Source organism: Chaetodon trifascialis, chromosome 14, assembly GCF_039877785.1.
Source record: "Chaetodon trifascialis isolate fChaTrf1 chromosome 14, fChaTrf1.hap1, whole genome shotgun sequence".
Classification (NCBI taxonomy): domain Eukaryota; kingdom Metazoa; phylum Chordata; class Actinopteri; order Chaetodontiformes; family Chaetodontidae; genus Chaetodon; species Chaetodon trifascialis.
The window spans coordinates 1958638-1980613 of record NC_092069.1 but is presented as its reverse complement, the minus strand read 5'-3'; the positions used below and the strand labels follow the sequence as shown (position 1 = coordinate 1980613).

Genomic DNA, 21976 nt, shown 5'->3' with positions numbered 1-21976 from the left:
AATTTCTTGTCCAAGGGTACTTCAACACTGTTTTAAGAAGAGAGTATAAGCTTACTCCAAACACATCATACAACTTACACACAGCTTCACAAGCAGCTAAACCATGGCAATGTGTCAGACAAACTGCCTAAGCGGCATAGCGCTATCACAAGTCATGACACTGCAAAGAGAGAATCATTCGCTGACATGAGGTGATTTCAGAAACTGTGCTCTTCAAGACAGCATCTTGTGACTGATAATACAGCAACTAAGTAAAATGTTTGCCTTTCTCTCCTCCTCTGTCTTTATGTCTCTGTCTGCATTTCATCAAACTTATTCTCCTTGTTTGCATCCCAGTTAAAATTATAGTATCAGGGAAACACAACATAGGCTTTTCAGCTTGAATCATGGAAATTCTTGAAAGAATATAGCCACCAGCTGTGTGATCCTGAACCTGTTTTTTTATACATCGACTAATTACTGATTGACATTCCCTTTCCTGACTAATCTAAAGATTTGAAATCAGATGAAAATAGAGGAAAACATAAAGAAAGAACATTGTGCGTCTCGATTCCCCAGAGCTACTCATTGCAGTTTATCGAACTAGAAATGGCCAAGTCTTGATTGACAAAACAGTCTTAACTTCTTATTGCAGTGTGCGTAAGTCTGTTCTGACAACCCCATACCACCTTAAAGTGGATTTCAGTGACTGGTAGTCTTAACACTGACTTCATACAACAGGCAGGAGCTAGCTGTCATTATCAAAACTAGCATCTACGTAATGGCAACTCACCCTACTCAGAGGTACGATGTGCGCGAAAGATACTGAAACATTAACCAATGTAAAGGGATGAGAGCACACTTCATCTTCACAGAGCAGAGTGACAGTTAATCAGCCTTAAGTGAGTACGTCAGCGTTATATAAGAGAAATGACTGTTTTGGTAAGCCAGTTCCAATATCAAAATAATCAACAAGTAGCTGAGCTGTAAGCTTATTGGCTTCATGTTCAGTAGAAATAGTATGCCTCCAGTTGGTATAAACTTTCGCATCAGTTTAGCGAGTAGCCATCCTCACAAAAGCGTTCTTTATTTAGTATAGGTGGGTTAATTTTACTGAATCTTATCAAGCTAATGTTAGTAGCTAACTAGCTAGCATTCTCCTTCCTGCAGCACCTGTTGATAACAAAGCCGTTTCGGACCGCACCGAAAACACTGGAGTACTCACTCTGTTTCAGAGCCGTCCACGTATTCCCTGAGCCGCTAACTCCGACTGGGAACTCGAAATTAAGGGTTTGTCTGAATCCAACTAGTCGTAGTTCGGCCTTTCTTTTTCTAATCCAGTTCAAGTTGAAACTTCTTGCTCATTTGACGACCACAGCACGATCGGTCACAGTCCTCCACCTCCTCCTTTTAGACTGTCACGTCTATCTCCAGACAGGGGGAGGAAACAACGCATCACCAACGTCATAAAACAATGATGCTGATTGGATAGAGCGATGAAAGAACTCTTGTCTAAACCAATCAAACACATTGCTACGTCAGCGGTATGTAGCACATTACCACGACGGTGGAATTATTACTATTGTTTATTACTATTGATATATGACTATAACAGAAGCCAAAATTGACGACAAAAATGAATAGAACCGGTGAAAAAGCATAGAAAACAGTATGGCTCAGTTCACATTTATGGCACTTTCCTTGAATTTATTAAATTTAAACTACATGAAATATTTTTGATAACTGATAGAGATATTACCCTACTGTTCCAATTCTCATGCAAGCATGTGTGCAACAACACGCCCATGTTACTGCATTTATAACAAAAATGTCCTTTTCATACTGACCTTTCATTCTGGATCCCATATTCACACTGGGATCAAGATAGCCGGATCAAGCAAACCTGAAATACTGTGCTAAATAAGATAAATAATGAGAATTTGTTGAGTTTGTATGATTGAATACATTCAGATATCTAAAATGTAGATATTTTTCTGAATCATTCTGTAACGTTTCCCATTTACAGGTGTTGTATCCTACTTCCCTGCAATTATTCATATAAAATGCCTCTAACATATATTTCAAATGACTGCATATACAACTACGGTGTTTCTAGGTTTGCACACTTTACATCGCAGCTTTTCCGCATGAATGAAACTAGTAAAATGACATTCAGTATTTTTGTCAGGAAGGAGGTCAGTGGAGGAAGTATTCAAATCCATTACTTAAGTAAAAAATACTAATACCACAGGATGAAAATACTCCCCAAGTAGAAGTCCTGCATTGAAATCCTCACGTTGCCTCTTGGGACTGCTGCTCAGGATGTAGAGTGGTCATTCACTGATCAGAAGGTCGGTGGTTCGATCGCTGCCCAAATTGCTCCTGACGCTGTGCCATCGGTGTTTGAATGGATTGCTCATAACATTATTATCATAACATATTATCAGCAAAATGTACGTAAAGTATGCAAAGTAAAAGTGCTCATTGCGCAGTAAGATGGTTCCTATTAGTGTTTTACAATCATATATGATGTTTTTGGATTATTATTGCTGCATTCATGTGTATTCTGCATGTATGTATGTGTATGAAAGATTGTAATCTGAAAAGTAACTATCAACTAAAACTGTCAGACAAATGTAGTGGAGTAAAAAGTACAATATTTGCCTCTGGGATGTAGTAGAGTAGAAGTTTAAAGTTGCATAACATAGAAATATTCAGGTACAAATACCTCAAATTTGTAGTTGAGTACAGTACTGGAGTAAATGTAAATAGTTACATTCCACACTGATCAGATAATTACAAAAAACAACTTGCCCGAACAGAAATAGAGAATAATCAGGATTATTTTTATTAATTCATCTTTAGTTTCAATGATATTACAGAAAAAACATCCTCTTCATTATATTTATACAGTAGTAGTAGAATGCTGTGTAATTGCTTCATTACAAGTGCTGGTCATAGTTTAGTGTGTGCACGGTGACACTGGGTTCAGTCCAGTGTTACGCATCACTCTTTACAAAGGCAGTTTAACAATAACCTGCTTCTTCTAACTCAAATGAATATATCTGTGTTTGATTGGTCCTCCTTAGGCAGGTGCCAGGATGTGCTCTGATGCTGCGTTCATGTCGAAATTGGTTTACTGCAAATATGAGCTGCCAAAAAGATAAGTGTGGTAACTGTTTCAATATGTGTGTGTGTGTGTGTGTGTGTGTGTGTGTGTGTGTGTGTGTGTTTCACCGAATGAAATGACCACCTTTAAACTGCTGCAAGAAATGTCAATGTCTTTTTCTTACATGACATGAACCCAGCATGAGCCACTGATAGACACAGTATATGGTGCATTTGAGGTTACTGGGAAGTTTCTGAGCTAGAGCAGTAAATGAGAGGACAGTGCTGATACCAGAGCCTGGACATTGAAAACTCTTATGCACCAATAATAGCATCAACAACTGCCAAAAATGTAGTTTTAATAAGAACAGAAGTCCCACCCAGGTGCTGCACCCTGGCCTCATGCCTGGAATGAAACCTGCCCAAGGAGAAAAACATGTCCCTGTTATGGGCATGCAAATATGGAGGAGAGGAGGAAAAAAATGGGGAAGACTGCATCAGCCTATTGGGAAAGTGGTCAAAGCTCAGAAATTCTGGCTAGTGCTGCATTCAGGTCACAGAGGAAAGGTAGTAGACACAGGCTTCTGATCTGCTGCCGTATTTTAACAATCAATAGTGCCTGGTCTAAAGTGCATAGAGCCAGTGCATTTGTGTCCTCCTCCACTTTAGCTAGATAAACGGACCATAATCTGGGCAGATAGTGAGGTGGGGTTGTATTTAGTTTCTTAATTAATGAGTGTATAATAGGGCCCCTCGAAGTTAACACTTCATATCACAACTTCGTGAGTATCATAAGCATGCAACTTCTGAAAAGAAGAAGAAGAAAAAAAAAACAAGACAGAAAATCATTTTGGTGGTCTGTACATATCCTTAAATCAAAATAAAACTGAAATCTAATTTAATTGATTTAATTGATCTAAGTAAGTACCAGAACCTCATACCTGTTATTTCAATATGACCTGAATGCAGTGTTAACCTTTGACCATGTGGGTTTGTTTGGCACTGATCACACTGATAGGATGAATCAAAAGAACTAGAGGAGTTAAGGTATGATGCATTGGTGAATGCATGGGGCTCACAGACTGCATATAATGCATTTGAATGGTCCTTGTTAATTAGTAAACAATTCAAGTTTTGTGTTTAATCAGAAGGATATAGCAGCCATCCGGCCTAACTTGTTAAAGCTAATAGTAAACTAACCTTTTATAGCGGGCTTCACGTCAGTCGAGGTTTTCTATATTTCTCAGTGTTGCTCAGACTATGTACAGTACATCGAAAGAAAAGCCATCAAATAGTGTAGTTTGTTTTACAGCCTTGAACTGTGTCAATTCTTTGTACTTTAAAAAGCACCTTTACACTGTCATAGTAGAAATATACCAGTAGTGTAGTTTAGGAGCACCTGAACGCGACACCCTGCTTTCAAGTGATGTCAGGTTGGAGTCTTCTCTGAGTTGGTTAATCAGTATGTCAGAACTCATTCAAGCAACTCTTTCTTTCATGTTTGTTTGTTTGGTAAAAGATGAAGATGCACAATTGGCCAAACAGAAGCTAGCCTTTGAGATTAGCTGTCAACTAGGTATAGTCATTCATGTTTGGCTACTTAAAGGATAAGGCTGAAAATATTCTACCTTTTCCTTCCTATTTTCCTTCCTATCAACACATCCCATGGAAGGACCAAAATTATTAATTAATTGCTTCTATTACGTATTGTGGGTGATACAAATTTCAAAGCTTTATAAATACTGTAACTCCTCAAACCTTGTCCCAACAATCTGCAGCCAAGTGCTCCTCCAAGCAGCTACCTAGCATTCTGAAGATTAAAAAAACTGATGCTCACAAAGCAAAAGAAGGCTGTAAACTCCTTTGTTATAGACAAATATGAAATCCTGTAAAAAATATTCAAAGATAAGATTTAAAAAAAAAAAAAACACAAAAACTTTAAATCTATACGACAGAGAAAGAAAGCAAAACATTCAGTTTAGAGTGTAATTAAGAAAGTGGAAGTTAACAGGAACAGTGGAGGTCAAGTTGAGGCCTGGAAGACCAAGACAACTTTCTGAGAAAGCTGCTAGAAATGCAATGAATCCCCTGTTTGACTGCAAAAGACCTTCATGAATACTTAGCAGACTCTGGCATGGTGATTCATTGTTCTACTGTGCAGCCACACCTGTAAAAACACTCAACCTTCATGGAGGATTCATCAGAAGAAAACATTTCCTGTGTCCTCACCACAAAACTCATCAGCAGAAGTTTGCAAAGGAAAATCTAAACAAGCCTGATTCATTTTAGAAACAAGTTAACAGAGAACTTTTTGGCTGCAATGAGAAAAAGTATGTTTGGAGAAAAAAAGGGTGCAGAATTTAATGAGAACACCTCTCCAACTGCTCAGCATGGGGGTGGAATGATCATAGTTTGGGCTTGTGTTACAGCTAATGGCATGAGCAACATTTCACTGGTAGAGAGAGGAATGGATTCAATTACATACCAACAAATTTAGGTAGAAAACATCACACCATCTATAAAAAAGAGAATGGCTTCTACAACAGGATAATGATCTTAAACACACCTTAAAATCAACAATGGACTACCTTAACAGGACCAAGCTGAAGGGTCTTTCATGGCCCTCACAGTCCCCCAACCAAAATATCATCAAAAATCTGTGGACACACCTCAAAAGGGGGCCAAAATTCTTTTCCTTTTTTGTTAATTCGAAACTGTAAAAGATGGAAATAAAAAAAGTAATCTTGCTTAAATTATTAAAGAAATGTGTCATGCTGTTTGGAAATTGGAAATTACCCAGACTTTTGTAAGCCACTATACTCTGTCCTGCTACTGGAAATGTGCATTGACACAAACCAAATGTGCGTTAATTCACAGCACACAATAGCTCCCAACAAAAGTAGAAGCTCCTCGTGTTTGAGTAACATTCTGCTATGACAGTTGTTGGTTTTGGTCATTTTATGGGATTTGTTGGTAACAAAATATAGAATATCACAAGGATTATCCTCCAGTAGTTGTAAAAATGCACACATTTATTTAAGTCACTATATTTCAATTTTATACTATAGTTTTATAATATAAACAAAAAAATTTGCAACCACTTGAATGCAGGGTTAGGGTTATGCTAATGTTGTGATGTGGCCCACCTCTGATGTGAGGAGACTTCCTTTCTGACTATAGATCATAGAAATCATTATGTATTTCATCAAAACCATTATATTTGTATCTGATGTTGGGTCAGATGAATCATTACAGTATGGCAACTCAATGAATCCCAGTTTGCCCTGCCTTCCAGCTGAACCCCTTCAGCCACCAAAAAGAGTTCTGTGGCTTTCAGTGAAAGTCATGATGAATTATCTGAAGAAAAAAAAACATATGAAATATCCTTGTAATTTTCCTTTTTTGGCAAAAAGTTATATTTATTGTACTGGCACAAACTATTTCAGCAACTTTGATCAAATTATGTGTTTATAAGCCTTTAGTTTAGTTGTTTCTGTCAATACTGATGGGTCAGTGCGTTCCAGGAGATGTACTTTCTATATCCGGATAGAGGATGCTAGAGCAGAGGAGAAGAAGGAGAAGAAGAAGAACAAGGAGAGGGACAAGTAGAAGAAGAAGAAGAAGAAGAAGAAGAAGAAGAAGAAGAAGAAGAGGAGGGGACAGTGGAGAAAGGAGGGGCAGGTCTCTATATCCCTATCTACCAGGGAAAAATGTGTAAATCACAAAGCAAACAAACAGGAGAGAAGAAGGCATGATTACCACTAAGATAATAATATTCAATCAGAACCATGGTAATAATTATAAATAGAATATTAATTACGAATATTAATAATCATAATCATCAGGATAACAATAATAAAATTGCAGAATAAATCTCTGTTTTTCTTTTCTTTCTTTTTTTTCTCCATTGAAATACAGTGATCTCCTCAGAGCAGACCAATGAGGATTCAGCCTCTGCTGGCTCCGATTGGCTGTTGCATATGACATCACAGCTAATGGCGACCAGGTTGACATGCATCACTTCGTGTCCCCACCCGTTTCCCGTCCATACAGGAAGTCCTGGCACTGCCATGATAATCGGTAGCGAGTGACATTGAAGTCTAGGAAGAAAATGTTTTGGTGTTATAGTTGAATGTGTTTCTTTTGGAGGACTTTAAGGGCTGAAACTAAATTTATACATACATAAGAAATTATGTAATTGAATTCTTAAATAAATAATCATATAATTCCATGCTTAATAAATGTATAATTATATAATTAAACGCTTAAATAAAGAAATACACAAGTCATTTAATGCTTAATTGTCACAATAAGTAAATAAATCACTAATTAAATTAGACATCAAACATATAAATGTTACATTTGTGCATATATATAGAAATACTGTGAATAAATAAACACCTTCGTAAATGAATTCATATTTATGTTCATGTATTTATAAATACATGAACATGAATATGAATTAATTTAATGTATTTATTTATTCACAGTATCTATTTTGAATTGTATTTATTTATTTAAATATGCTTTCATTTTTATCCATAGGTGCAGCTGCAGCAAAATAAATTTGCTATCTTCATCCATCAAAAGACTGACTGATATTGGCCCTGAGCAAAACAGAAATTAATGAAGCTGTATTCACGATTCCCGAGGAGGTAGTACAACACTGAGGCTGCAGGGTGATATGATGCAGGTCTGCAATAGTAATGCTGGTCAATCTGGCCATCCTTTTTATTTACCAGCTGACACAATTGAACATTATGAGCTGTGGGGCCTGAAAATCCATGATCTAACCCTAAACAGTGGGATCGGTTAAGTTTTGGTTATAGCTGCAGTATGTAACTTGTATAAAAGTAATTTGCTAAAACTGTCCCTAAGCCCAGACAGCAGTACATGACACATGTAATCTGTGAAAAAAACGGCCTCATTGGTCCCACCTACTGCTTCTACTGCGATTTGCAAGAATCCACCGCGCCCCACACAAAACAACCAATCAGAGCCACAGGAGCGTCTGACATATGTCAATCACTACTCACATACGCTGCGAACCGCCCCCTCCCTCTGCTCATGCTGCCGGCTGCCGCTCAGTCAAACAGCTTTGTGAGTGGCGTCAGAAGGCTAGTGAAAGCTATGGCGGAGACAACAAATAACCATAAAGCTAATATAGTGAACGTTACAGTAACACTCCGCAGCACGGATATTAGCGACTGTGATGAAGCGGCTGGGCAGACTTAGCTTGTTTCCGATGCTAAGGCTAACGTTACTGGTTGTCACAGCAGCTGCGCAGATGCCGCAGGGAGGAGGGGCTTGGAGGCAGGGCATGAGTGCAGTGGAGAGGGAGGGGGAGTGACGTGGAACTTGTGTTGGTTAAAATTTTCAGGCTAAGTCTGCTCTCTTTTTGATCTTACCTACTGCAGCTTTAAGGTGGATAGCCACTTGCTGGTCACAGAGCATAACATATCACAGCTGGGGACCAGCATGATAACCATGTCACTGGCAGCTGATGTACGACACCAGCTATAATAAAGCGGAGGCCAGATTTAATTTAAAATTATTTTCTATTTATTTGAATTAATGTGAAATATTTAATGGGTTAAAAAATGAATGCAATTAATGCGTTACCGTCTTTCAGAGGCTGTACTGGGCTCAGTGGTAAAGCTGGCGTGAATATACTGTCGTCATATCATATGAAACTAGATAGCCTAATGCATATTTTTGTGGACTTTTGTGGAAAAGTTAACTGGCACTTGAACATGGAACCAATTTATTGTTGTTAATAATCAATTATATTCATGCATACAAGAAATCATTGCCTTAAAAGATTTCTAATTTAGATTCTAATTTCAGTGTCCTAGATGGTTTTGAAGTCAACTGGCACTTTAACATATAGGCTTGGGTTTTGTTATTATTTCGGTTAGTTTGTATAAGAAAAATGTCTTTCAAGTTGACTGAATGGTCTTGGAGAGAACCTTTGTTCAGAGTTAAAAGGATGCTATTAAACAATAGTATCTGATTTAAATACATTTTGTCAGTGTTGATTCTACATTCATTCTGTGTTTTCAGATTTTAATATCCTTTTGTTGGCTCAATTGACAGCCATATTTGTTGTTCATCACAGAGTTTCAGATCTGTATTCCTCCCTTTGTGACAATGAAATGGATGCTGTAATCAAGACTGCCAGTTCCAAGTAAAGTAGCCTCCATATCATCTGACATACTGGCACTGCCACCTACCTACCTGTTTGTCTATCAGCAAAGCCCTCCATCTGATCCAAAAAACCATAGTAATTTGCATTTGCCTTGATCTGTTCAGCTATAGCCAGCATATCTTCCATTGTGGCACACAAGATTTCATTAAGATCTGCATGGGGTGTAACATTATTAATAAATGAAAGTATATTCAAATAAACACATACAATTCTAAATAGATAAATGAATGAATGTGTAAATTAATGAATAAGTAAATTAATTAATATACAAATGAATACAAAAATAAATTTACAAATACAGTGTATTCAACCTCCTTTGAACTGTTCCACATTTTGCAGTGCTGCAGCCTAGAATTCAAATTGATTTTATTGGACTCTTAACCATTTGATTAACACAACATGTTGCCTCAAAGGTTGTTGTGACACAAATAATAATCAAGACAAAAAAGCAGCCATCTGTTGCATGCACAAGTATTCATACCTCTGAGTCAATACTGGGTAGAACCACCTTTCTCTGCAATTACAGCAGCAAATGTTTTTTGGGTGTGAGATTTTGTCTCTCCCAGCTTTGCACATCTAAAGACTGCAATTTTTGCCCTTTCTCCTTGGCAAGATAGGCTGAAGTTCAGTCAGATTAGATGAATACCACCTGTGAACAGCAATATTCAAGTCTTGCCACAGGTTCACAATAGGAGGTGCCATTCTAAGACATTCTTTCTTTAAACCCTTTCAGTGTCTCTCTGGCTGGATGCTTGGAATCACTGTCTTGCTGGAAGGTGAACCATGGCCCAGTCTCAAGTCTCTTGCAGACTGAAATTGTTTTTCTTCAAAAATTGCCTTGTATTTGGCTACATCCATCTTGCTCTCAGTCCTGATCATTTTCCTAGTACCCAACAAAGAGCTTTCCCACGGCATGATGCTGCCACCACGTTTCTCTGTGGACATGGTGTGCACAGACTGGTTTGCAGTGTAGCATAATATTTTCCACTGGGCCAAAATGTAACATTTTGGTCTCATCTGACAAGAGTACCTTCTTTCATATGTTTGCTTTGTCTCCAACATGGCTTGTGGCAATCTCCAAAAGCGATTTCTCATGGCTTTCTTTCAGCAACGACTTTCTTCTTGCATGACTAGTTGTTATTCTCCCAGATGTGGATTTTTCCAGTTAGCACTGGCCTATTAGCCGCCTTCTCTTGGTAGATCTGCTGTTGTGCCATATTCTTCACAGTTTCTTCACAATTCAATGGTGCTCTGTGAGATTCAAAGCTCGGGATATTTTTTTTTTATAACCAAACCTTGCTTTGAACTTCTCCACAACCCAATCCCTGACCTGTTTGATGATCTCCTTGGTCTTTATGATGCTGTTTGTTTGGTAATGTTCTTTTGCTTATATTGACTTTAACTGCACACAGATGGACTCTAATTATATGATTTCTGCAGGCAACTGGTTGCAACTGATCTTAGGGGTTTCCCAGCAAAGGGGGTTAAATACATATGCACTTTTTGAATTTTTCAGATTTCTATTTTTAAATAATTTTGAAAATCGTGTTATACAATTGAAGTTAGAAGTTTACATAGACTTTGGTTTAAGTTATTGAAACTCATTTTTAAGCACTCCATATATTTCATGTTAACAAAATATAGTTTCAGCAAGTCAGAAAGGACTTATGGAATTTTTCAAACAACTGTTTATAAACAGGTCATTTCACTTTTGTGAAGAGGCTCTAAACAGTTTGGAAATTTTCGGAAAATTATGTCATGGCTTTAGAAGCTTCTAACTGACATCAACAAAACAACTTAAAGGCAATGTTCCTGAATATTAACTACATGTATGTAAATTTCTGACTGTCTGGGGATATGATGAATAAAAGAAAAGCTGAAATAAGTAATTCTCCATTCTATTATTCTGACATTTCACATTTATAAAATAAAATAGTGATCCTAACTGACCTAAGATGGAAAATGTTTCCTAGGTTCCTCTGTAAATCTCCGACATCAACTCTATTCGCCCCCACTTCAAAACTGAATTTATGTTGGTCCATTACATACAACCCAAATAAAATCCATTAGAATTTTCAGTTGCAACATGACAAAATGTAGAAATATGGAGAATGTTCAGTTTCTCATTAAATTTCTAATTTATTTATGGTGACAATTAAGCATTAAATTACATATTTATTTTGTCATTTCAAGTATGAATTTATTTAACATTTACTTAGATAATTATTTATGTATTGATATATTTGGTTTTGGTTCTTAAAACCCTTCTGTGTAAACTGTAAAATATGTAAGGGATAATGAACAACAATGTGGCCCCCATGCCATCCATTAATTACTGATTATGGACATGTTGGCATTAGGCATTAGCTCACTTATATGGTGGTCACTTGCCAAAGAAAAAAAAATAAGACTATTAATTTATATTTTCATGCATTTTGCAATCACGATATGAAGTTTTTCACAAGCCATAACTCAGTTTTGATGGTAACATCTCAGGGTGTGACTAATAACTTGAACAGGCGTTACCATCCCATAAGGTTCTTATGCAATGGAAACATTGTTCACTACTCCAGTAAATGGAATGAACTTCAGAGACGACTTGGCATTGGGATTTCTAGCCCACTCAGCTTATAAAACCCTTTGGCTCAGCTATGAGCCGGAAAGCTAATGTTATGCTAGCAAGATTCAAAGTCAATAACATAGCATACGGCTGACAAACAGTAAATATAATTTGACAGTATGTTCATCAACAACACTAGCTAGCTAACCAGCCATGTCATTGTCCCCCAAAACAATATCAAGATTTTCACCAAGAAATGACAATTATGCTGTCTGTCAGCCGCAGCCTGAGTTGAATAGCGAATGGAACGTGAGATGATATCATTAAGTTCAGAGGGGCAGTGTACTTCTTGCAACTTGTGTGTACAGTCACCATCCTGTGGTGTTCAAAGGATGAGGAACTGAATGACTACACTCAGTGTTGGGTCCGATTGGTGGAGGCTGGTATCTTAAGTGGTTTTACTCTTTTAAACACTGCATTGCTGTTTTTGAATCTAGTGTCAGACATTACACTGAATTCAGTTAAATGACGGTTAATACCAGGCCTCAGGCACACAACCCTGTATTATTTTCAGGAATTATTAGGAATTAATGGACACCCTGCCGCAAATCAGAATCAGGTATTCACTCAGACCATGGTGTAAATGAATGTACTTGCCTCCCATCAACCTGAATAAAATAGATGAGAATATAACATGCCTGCATCATAGCCGTCCGATGACCATGACATCCACAACCTCTCCCTTGTGCAGTTCCACATACTGTTCTGTTTTAGGAGGTAACATCAGCAGACCGTTGGCGCTACGCATTGACATTAGTCTGCTGGACACCTGGTTGCCTGGAGATGGAGGGACAGAAAGTGTTTATGTGTGAGCCTGTGAGAGTGTTGGATGTGTGTGCAGTGTTTACCCTAGTTTACAAATGAATACACAGTATACTAACAGTTGGACACGTGTAATTTTGACTCCTATTTATTAAGCACCAACTAACTGTTTGGTTGCTCCACCAGTAATTAAGGTGCCATGACTTTTTTCAAAACACCACCTCCCTGTATATGAGAAATTTTATGATCTCTGCACACTATTCATTTTACAGTTCATGATTCATTTTCATCATTTTCATTTATTTTTCTGTGGTGGGTGTAGTGAAACTGTGGTGTTAAGTCAAAGATGGCTCTATGTAGGGAAAACACTGGTGTGTGTATGTGTTTACCTGTGCTTTGTGCCCAGGGCAGTGGCTCCTGGTGATGCCAAGTAAGAATACAGCGGTGGTACTCTGGTCTCGGATCTAGCTTCACATCACAGGAAAGCTAAAATGCATTCACATAAATTATTAAACATGGTTTTTATATTGTCCAAACCACAAATGGTTTTAATTGTATAAAAACACTGTTGTATAGGTACATTGCTTTACACTGAAAGGAACAGTTTGAATTTTCTAGGAAAAACAATTGTTCTTTCTCATGCAGAATAAGATGAAAAGATCAATTACCATTCTCACATCTGTACAATAAATATGAAGCAGTTAAACAAATGAAATATAACGTGTTAACTTGTGAGCTTTAGAGGTGCTGGTATATGGATTTTGTTACCCTTGGACAGAGCCAGGCTAGCTGTTTCACCTGATCCAGCCATTATTCTAAGCTAAGCTAACTGACTGCCAGATCCATTAATCTGTAACTACTGGCAGAGGACTGCATTCATTCACACACAGACACCTGTATAAGTTTCAGGCATCAAGTAACTGTTGAAGGCTACGGCTGGCTGATTGGTTCTGAGATGCACTTCCTGAAATAGTGGATTTTTCATTTGGAAAAGTTTTCTGTTACATTCTCCGCTTTACCGTGGCCTCTCCACAGTGAGGTCCATGGGAGCTCAAAGGAATTCAGTGTCGTGCTTAAAGGCACATCAGCAAGGTGTTGATTGAACCAGTCATCAAGTGAAGGACTGCCTCTACACTTATGCCGGGGTCAGACTACACAATATTTTTGTGGTTGACAATGATCACCATGTCAGATCTAATGTTCACAGTGCCATTAACTCTTGCCATGTCTCGGCCAGGTGACTGGCAAGATTACACATATGACCCTGACCAATCACAAAACGTTTTCACAATCATGCACAAGGTCAGATGTCATTGGGGAGCCAAGTGAAGCAACGATCAATGAAACTGACAGCAGCATTGTATGTAATGCTGGCAGTCTTGTGTACAGAAAAAAAGAAAAGAAACAAAAAATGGTGATACGCAATAACATTAAAAGCAATTGCAAGAGACAGTGTAAACTTTGGCACATTCCACCATTATTTATACATGTACTGGGTAGCAACAATTAAGACAGGTATAGCAAGTTTCACACGTAGTAATCTTATTTCAAAAGTTATATGCTGCTATTCTATGTTTATATACTCTTAGTTTTATTCTTATCCTTATTCTTCTTTATTGTATGTATTTTATGTGTATATTTAACCTGCTGCTGCAACAAAAGAATTTCCCAATTGGGATCAATAAAGTAAAGTAAGTCATTTATTCTACAGGGAACAGGCTTGGCTGTGTTGCCCCGCCCCCCCCCCCCCCCCCCCCAAATTCAAAGTAGATTTTTACTTAACGAAAAAATGAAGCTCAGTTAGGCCCGCGAACTGTAATCACCACATAGGCGGTAGGCTACATAGTGTAGCCAGAATTCAAAATCACTTAGTGACAGATGACGTAAATGACAATCATTGCCCTTTATGTTAGGCTTCAATTAACTGGCCTAAAAAATAAGTGGACTCAGCATGTTTAGCCTATTACAAACCAGCATCTTTATTATCCCCTCCCCAAAAACAATAAAAAAAAAAAACAACTTTAAAATATTTATTTTTTTCACACCTTCAAAAAAAATTGTAGGCACAGTGAGTGCAGGATTCCGGCTGGCGGCACCACTGAATGTTATGACTGCATAGCCAGCTACTCGCCAGGCTGATGAAGTGCTCCTGCCATTTCTTACCATCACGGTCATAGTACTCCCTCAGGGAAATGTCAAATAGGCATTGGTACTGTTGCCACAGTTCTACAAACTTTTCCTCTCTTTTGTTGTCCCACCTGACAGAAGCAACCTCAGCATTCCTTCTCCTCCTCCTCGCCATGGTTACCTGACTACACTCTGGAGAGAATACCTGAATGGTCAATGCTCAGGAGGAGATGTCACACTAGTCAAGAAAACAAATTCTGACATGCTAGTCTTTTCATCAGGGTGTCCTGGGGTAACGTGGGGTGTTCCACACCCTGCACAATAGGCCATTTAGCATGTTGCTATACAGGTACGGATGTCCAATTGTTGTTCATGACTTGCCACTATGTGGCAATTGGTCAGCCACAGGAAAATCTTCTCAAAAGATCCTGTCTGATCCTGGAATTTGCAAACCACTACTGCTCCTTATTATAGGTTACTATATAGCTTGTCAATTTAGCTGAGTGGGTTAGTGATATTCTGTGTGTGCTTGTGTGTGTGAGTGTGTTTACCCTAGCTTTAATAATTGTAGGTCTAGGGTCCAGAATGCCTTGCATCTTCCTCAGAGCAGGAATCACAAACAGGTTACATGTCACCACTGCAGACACCGGGTTACCTAAAAAACAACCCTTGGTTATTGGGGTAACTACAGAGGAAAGCCTGCCAACAATAATTACACAGTTAGATACTTAGCTGATAATTGGCACAACCTATAATACTGCATACACAGTGTCTATTTTGTGTACGCACTAATGTCTCGCCTATGAGTTGCACTTGTTTTCCCCATTTGCATTAAACGTCTTCCTGTATGTGTCTGTGTATCAACTTCTCTTTATACCAATGTGACCCAGACACACTACTTACTATTGATTTATCTTGATGTTATAGCCCTAACACATCCACATTAGGCTTTGCTGCTATTTGTATAGTTCTGATTGGACTACAAATGAAGACATGCCAGACAATCCCGCAATAGACCTGTGGAGAGATTTGAATCACTAACTGAATTTTAAAAATGTCATCAGGACAGTAACATATTTGTCAATCAATTATCAGATTGACAAGTACGAGCAGATTGGGACAGTTTCAAGTTTGTACGAGCAAAGTAATGTCATCCGTGCAACTCATTTGTGGAAGCAAAAGAAATCAGATCTCAATGGAGATGCATTTTAATTGCAGGATCTATACAGAGGCACACTGCAGATACCAACTGAAACCAATTCCCAAAAAGTTGGGATGCTGTGTAAAAAGTAAATAGAGAGTGCACTCGCAAATTAACTATGTTGACTAAAAACGGTTTTAAGAAGTGTTCCCGAGCCCATGTAGTAATATCCTTTAAACCAGTGGTTCTCAACTGGTCTGGTTCCAGGACCCACCATAAACCTTTAATGACAACCCATATCGAGGAAAAAAGACGTCACTCCGCTGCACAAAAAATCCCCTTCAAAATAAAAGCACAGGATTTTTTTTCTTAACATTTTTTTATTGCCCAGGCAAAGGCCCATGACCCACTGAAAACAGTCCGTGATCCACTTTTAGGTTGCGACCCACCAGTTGAGAATCACTGCTTTATACAATCGTGTGTTCACAAAGTGTTAAAACTCGCTCCGTCCTTCCTCATGTACAACTGAGCCTTTTGAGCATGCCCCTTTCATAACACAAGACAAGACTTAATTATAATCCCCCTTAGGTGAAATTAGGGTGTTACATGCAGCAGCAATAGTATCAGGAATACATAAGAAGACACAGAAGGGAACTTAAAAAAAAAAGAACTATATGTGTGTACATTCTATACAAAAAGGGGAAGGTTATTAAAAACTAATATTGCCAAAGAGTACACTAAAGGACACTAACACTAAAAGAATGCTGTGCTAGACAAAGAAAGACAGTGGGTTCTATAGGGGCCTTTTAAGCCAATATTCTATAGATAGATATTCAATATCTTACATTTTGTCAAATTGTAAGACACTACTGTATACTGAACACTTGATTGTTAGCAGCATCTTTTTATTATTTACCGAAGAATCAGTTAGTTCTAACAAAAACAATGTCAGCTGCTTCATTATAGAGCAGAAGTTTTCAAACTGTGAGGTGTGGATGGAGAGACATGAGGTGAAGATCAAATCAAATCAAATCAAATTTATTTATAAAGCACATTTAAAACAACAGCCGCTGACCAAAGCGCTGGACAATTTTCAGACACTGTATGGGATTAAAAAGGGGACAGGTGCATGAAAGCGTTCTGAAATCTGGGATCGTAGCTACTTTAGTTTGGCCCACAGATTAGCTTGGCTATCCAACATGGCCATCAGTTGCAAGTGCAGCAGTGGCTGTAACACACAGCTCATGGAGGCAAATGACAAAATGAAGAGAGTTTTGATACGAAAAGAACTGCAGCCTGAAACTACAGGAGCTGAACTAAGTTTTACTTGGTCTGCCTCAAGTAACTCACCACAGCCTCAGTGTGTGATCTGTAAACAAGCACTAGCTATCAAAAGCATGCGACCCACAAAACTTGGGCATCACTTAGAAATTAAGCATGTCGAGTTAGCATGTAAACTAACAGATCTGTGCAAATGGAGACTGAATGGTGGTTTGAGAGAGGAGAGTGGAAAAATTCAGCAGGGTGAACCTGAAGGCAATGAGGCCTCAAACCAAGCTGCACTGTGCATACCAAGGTAGTGAAGGTCCATTCCATGGGGAAACATTCATAAAGACATTGATAAGGGAAGGTTAAAAATATAACAAAGATGGGAACAGTGTGTGTATTTGTGTGTTTATGTGTGTCAGACCTTGAAAAGTGTTTCACTCACAATGCTGCATATCTCCCAAAGAGAGTAAAGAGTAACATACACAGGCAATGTATGACATCACAACAGCTTCACCAGTTGGTTTCTATGCAAGCCCACATAAAAGTAGCATCTCAACAAGTCAGGTTACACCACGGTGATATTGATATACATTTGTGATACTGTGATGTTAGCGTCAGCATGAAACAACATCCCAGAAAAGCTGCAATTGATTACATTTGAGCCATGGATATGTGCATCTAGGCTGCTGTATGACTTCTACACTGTGTGCAATGGATATCTAATGCAGCTATACAGCTATAGCTATTCCTCCTAAGTCATAATATGTTGAAAAGATTACATAAGATGTTTTTTGAGCTGTACATCATCTAAAATATATGAACTGACAGGATTAGGTGTGAATTTGTGTACTCGCAATTGATCAGGAGATACAGGGTACAAGGCAAAATGGGAAGCACCTTCTTTAAAGGCAGAGTGAGACAGGTTTTAAATACAGGCAAGGCCTGAGACTTTTTGAATAAAATAAGATGAACCTTCTTTTTGTTGGACATTAAAGCTGCTGACTGACCAATACCTGATTTAATAGCTATTAGCCCATCATATCAGCAATATATCAATCTAACAGTAGCATGAACAAACCATACACACCAAGGATGAGGACAGCCAGAGCACAGACACACAAGACTAGACTGATGCTACATGTGAGTTCAGGGCTGGAGGAAAAAAACAGAAATGCCTTAACTGCCTATGGTAGGCTGAGAAAGAAGTGAATTTACAGACTGGACCAACTCAAGTCTGGCTCAAGCAAGTCGGACTGTTAGAATGTTTTGTGTATGTTTACATGTGCACTGATTTGGGTTTCACATGTTATGCAGAACCGTTACTGACACCCACCGACACACACCAACAACACACACTCAGTTACCTCAGGCATACGTATATTACCTGGCAGAGCGAAGATGAGTTTCCGTGTTCCATCAATGTCAACTGTGGCAAAGGTAGTAGGAAGACTGAGAAACAGAAACACACAAGCACAAATTTTTCCTCCACATGCCAAAATAGCGTCAGAGGTAGGAGCTGCATCAGCAGTGTGGAAGTACAATCAGCAGTAATACTATTATCAACATCAGTTGTAACAAAACAGCAGTAACAGTAGTAACAGCAGCAAAACTAACAGTAGTAGTAAAATAATAACAGCAGTAACAGCAATAGTAGTTACAGTAACAGTGACATTAGTAATGGCGGGAGCATTAGCAGCACTGGCACCAATATGTATACTAGTAGTAGTAGAAAAAGCAGCAGTAGCAGCGCTAATACAAGTATAAGGAATATTGACCTAAGTAGTAATAACAGAAACTGAGGGTAGAAGAAGAAGCAAAAGTAAGTGTTGTAATACTTAAAGTAGGAGTAGCAGTAGAAACAATATTAGCAGTAGTAACAGAAGCAGTAGAAGTAGGAGTACCAATAGTAGAATTAGTACTTAAGTGGTGATGGCAATAAATAATCGTGACAATTGTCATAGTAGAAACAGTAGAGGCAGCAGTAGCAAAAGTAAAGGTAGCACCATTAGTAAAAGTAGTAGTGAACAAAGTGTACCATTGGAAAGAGGAAAAGCAGCAGAAGAAGCTGCAGTATACATAATATGAGAAGTGAATGAGTTCATCTGATTTCTCAACAGGGGTCGATAAGAAAATGAGTTTGGATATAGAAATGAATTTTCCCCTCATTTTAAATACCCCCAATCAAACTCCCTTCCCCTATCTCACCCTGGCTTCATAAAGACACGTCCAAAGTGGATCTGAGCATGAAGGTCAATATCCAGCACCTGCTTTAGGTAGTCCTAATGAGACACACATACACAGACAGAGGATGAACAGTGGGCAAACAAATACATTAAGGAAAAAGGTTGTTAAAAAACATAAGGCTGCTTGCTACTTTATTAAAAACCAGAGTATCTACTCAGCATGCCAGTGAATTGTTTAGTTAGTTTGAGGAGATGGGACATAGGTGAGAGGTTACCTTCTCTCCCATTGACACACCCCCTGAGGTGATGATGACATCAGCACGACTGATTCCTTCATGGAGAGCTGACAGCAAGTCATCAGGGCTGCAAGCACAAGCATGACAGCAAAACTCCCAGTTAAATGAAGTCTGTGCAATTTTTGTGTAACTAAACTAACTAAAAACAAAAAAAGCAGTTTTTTGAATAAAGCTAAAATGCTCCTACTTGTCTCCAACAATGCCCAGGTTGATGGTGGGATAGCCATGTTCCTGGATGGTGGACAGCAGAGTAGAGCGGTTGGAATCTCTGATTTTTCCTGGGTGGAGGTCATCCTCTGGATTCAATAACTACACAAACACAAACAAATATTGAAGAATTCAACTGGTATCTTGATTCAGAAGAAAACCATGGTTAGAAAAAAAGAGGAAATGTAAATCATATATGAAGAAATGAAAGTTTCAATTCTGACTGTTAGTTAACCTCAACGGGCCGCAAATACTTTCACATTTAGGCAACTTTTTGTGAGAGATGCAGGTTATTTGGTAGTTTGGTAGTACTTCTCATGTGACATGTTTAATGTGAGACAGTTGAAGGATACTACCAGAGGCAAAGGTTTCTCTGAGTTTTTGGTGGAGACTGTACCCATGTGAGCTCTCCATCATGGCTGTACCCACGACTGAGGTTTGAACTCCTCTATTTTTGCCACAGCGTACATAAGTATGTGTGCAAGTTGTAAAATAATTGTCTAAAAATTTGTTTACTTTGGTATGGCCACGCTACATTAAACAGTGGCAATCCATGATGCCATCAACTTAGTTTCACTTCAGTGAATTACATAGGTTGCTAGCCAGCGGATGTTAATTCAATCAATCAATCAAATGGTAGACAGATAAACTTTCAGTGAAAGTTGAAATGCTGTTTTTTTTTCAATCCAGATTGTGTCAAGAGCTGAATTTCATTACACACATCTGTATGTTTTCATTTTACAAGACTGCAAGATTATCTATTAGAGAAGGCTAGTGACATTTACATATAAATTTCAACTGACGCTGTGTTTACTTTCATCACTGGGACAGACAAAATTTAAAAGACTCCATAAATCAAAGCTCAGCTTCGGGAAGGGAGGTGATATGGGACAAGGTCAGGAGACGGAGAGAAAAAGAAAAAGAGAAGGTGATGGAGATGAGAGAAGAAGAGCAGGTACCGCTCACTGTGTCCAGGATAAGATTTGCATTATGTCCCTGTCATGTTCAACACAAACAAAAACTGATCTGATTGCATTGAAACTACTACTACACACAGATACACATGTTTTTGATAATTAGAGTGGAGGCTTTAGACTCACTTTAAAAGCAACAGAAACACCTAGCATAATTATAGTGTAATAATATATTACTGTATCTTATGGTATAAGACACATTTTGCTTATGTGTATGTAGAAGCCCATAGGGATCTGTGAAATGAACATGTAATTCCACAATAGCATTCTAATTTTCCACTTATGTGTGTACTATTAGTTTAGAAATTAAAACGAAAATACAATAATCCAATTGGCATTTTCATTTTCAGATACTCATATGGGTGACCACATGAAAATGAAAGTGGAAAAGCCATTTTTTAAAGACTTTACCTGCTCTAAAGTGGACAATATTCAAGTTCAAGAGAAACACCTCCCCTAGTCTACTGCATTTACATTTACATGTCAACATTGCTCTTTTGGTAACAAAATTAAAATGAAAACACAATTTTCTAAGAATTTGAAAAGGAAAACAGCAATTGGCATTTCATTTTCAAAGACTTTAGCTGCTATGAAGTGGAATTATTGAAGTTGTTGTAGTGAAGTATTCAAATGCAATAAGGGAACGAAGCATGTCAACATTCTCTAACGTGGACAAAATTAAAATGAAAAAGTAATTTTCTAACAACTTCAAAATTAAAATTAAAATAGTATTTGACATGTCATTGTCAAATGTTAATTCAAATTTGAAAATTAGAATGCAGTATAAAATGCAGCCAAATTTTTCATTTATGCAAGCATAACTCACACACACTACACCTGCATCTTGGTCTTGGGCTTCAGTGATGTGTATGTACTGTTTGAGACATGATGTAAACTCATAAACACAAAGAAGAAATGAAGAAGGTTATATATATATATATATATATATATATATATATATATATATATATATATATATATATATATATATATATATATATATATTTTTTTTTTTTTTTTTTTTTTTTTTTTTTTTTTTTTTTACACCAAATTATGCTATCACACTAGCAGGAGAAACAACTGAGTGACAAAGATTTGGGAT

The 21976-nt window shown here is 37.9% G+C and overlaps 2 protein-coding genes across 4 annotated transcripts in view; both read right to left on the bottom strand.

Moving 5' to 3' along the window:
- Window positions 1–1399, bottom strand: part of pals1a (protein associated with LIN7 1, MAGUK p55 family member a) — a 54492-nt gene extending 53093 nt beyond the window's left edge. Inside the window, exon 1 of one of the 2 annotated variants that reach the window (XM_070978868.1) lies at window positions 1205–1399. The gene's annotated coding sequence lies outside the window, so the exon portion shown is untranslated. The remainder of the gene's footprint in view (window positions 1–1204) is intronic. The other variant, XM_070978866.1, reaches the window with a different exon arrangement.
- A 1405-nt stretch (window positions 1400–2804) lies between these two features.
- gphna (gephyrin a) overlaps window positions 2805–21976 on the bottom strand; it is a 61568-nt gene continuing 42396 nt past the window's right edge. For both annotated transcript variants that reach the window (XM_070978864.1, XM_070978865.1), the window contains 8 exons: window positions 19881–20002; window positions 19673–19760; window positions 19420–19493; window positions 18599–18663; window positions 15356–15459; window positions 13067–13163; window positions 12554–12692; window positions 2805–7187 (listed from right to left, as the gene is read on the bottom strand). In XM_070978864.1, coding sequence (XP_070834965.1) covers window positions 12559–12692; window positions 13067–13163; window positions 15356–15459; window positions 18599–18663; window positions 19420–19493; window positions 19673–19760; window positions 19881–20002 — 684 coding nt within the window. In that variant the 3' untranslated portion in view covers window positions 2805–7187; window positions 12554–12558. The remainder of the gene's footprint in view (window positions 7188–12553; window positions 12693–13066; window positions 13164–15355; window positions 15460–18598; window positions 18664–19419; window positions 19494–19672; window positions 19761–19880; window positions 20003–21976) is intronic.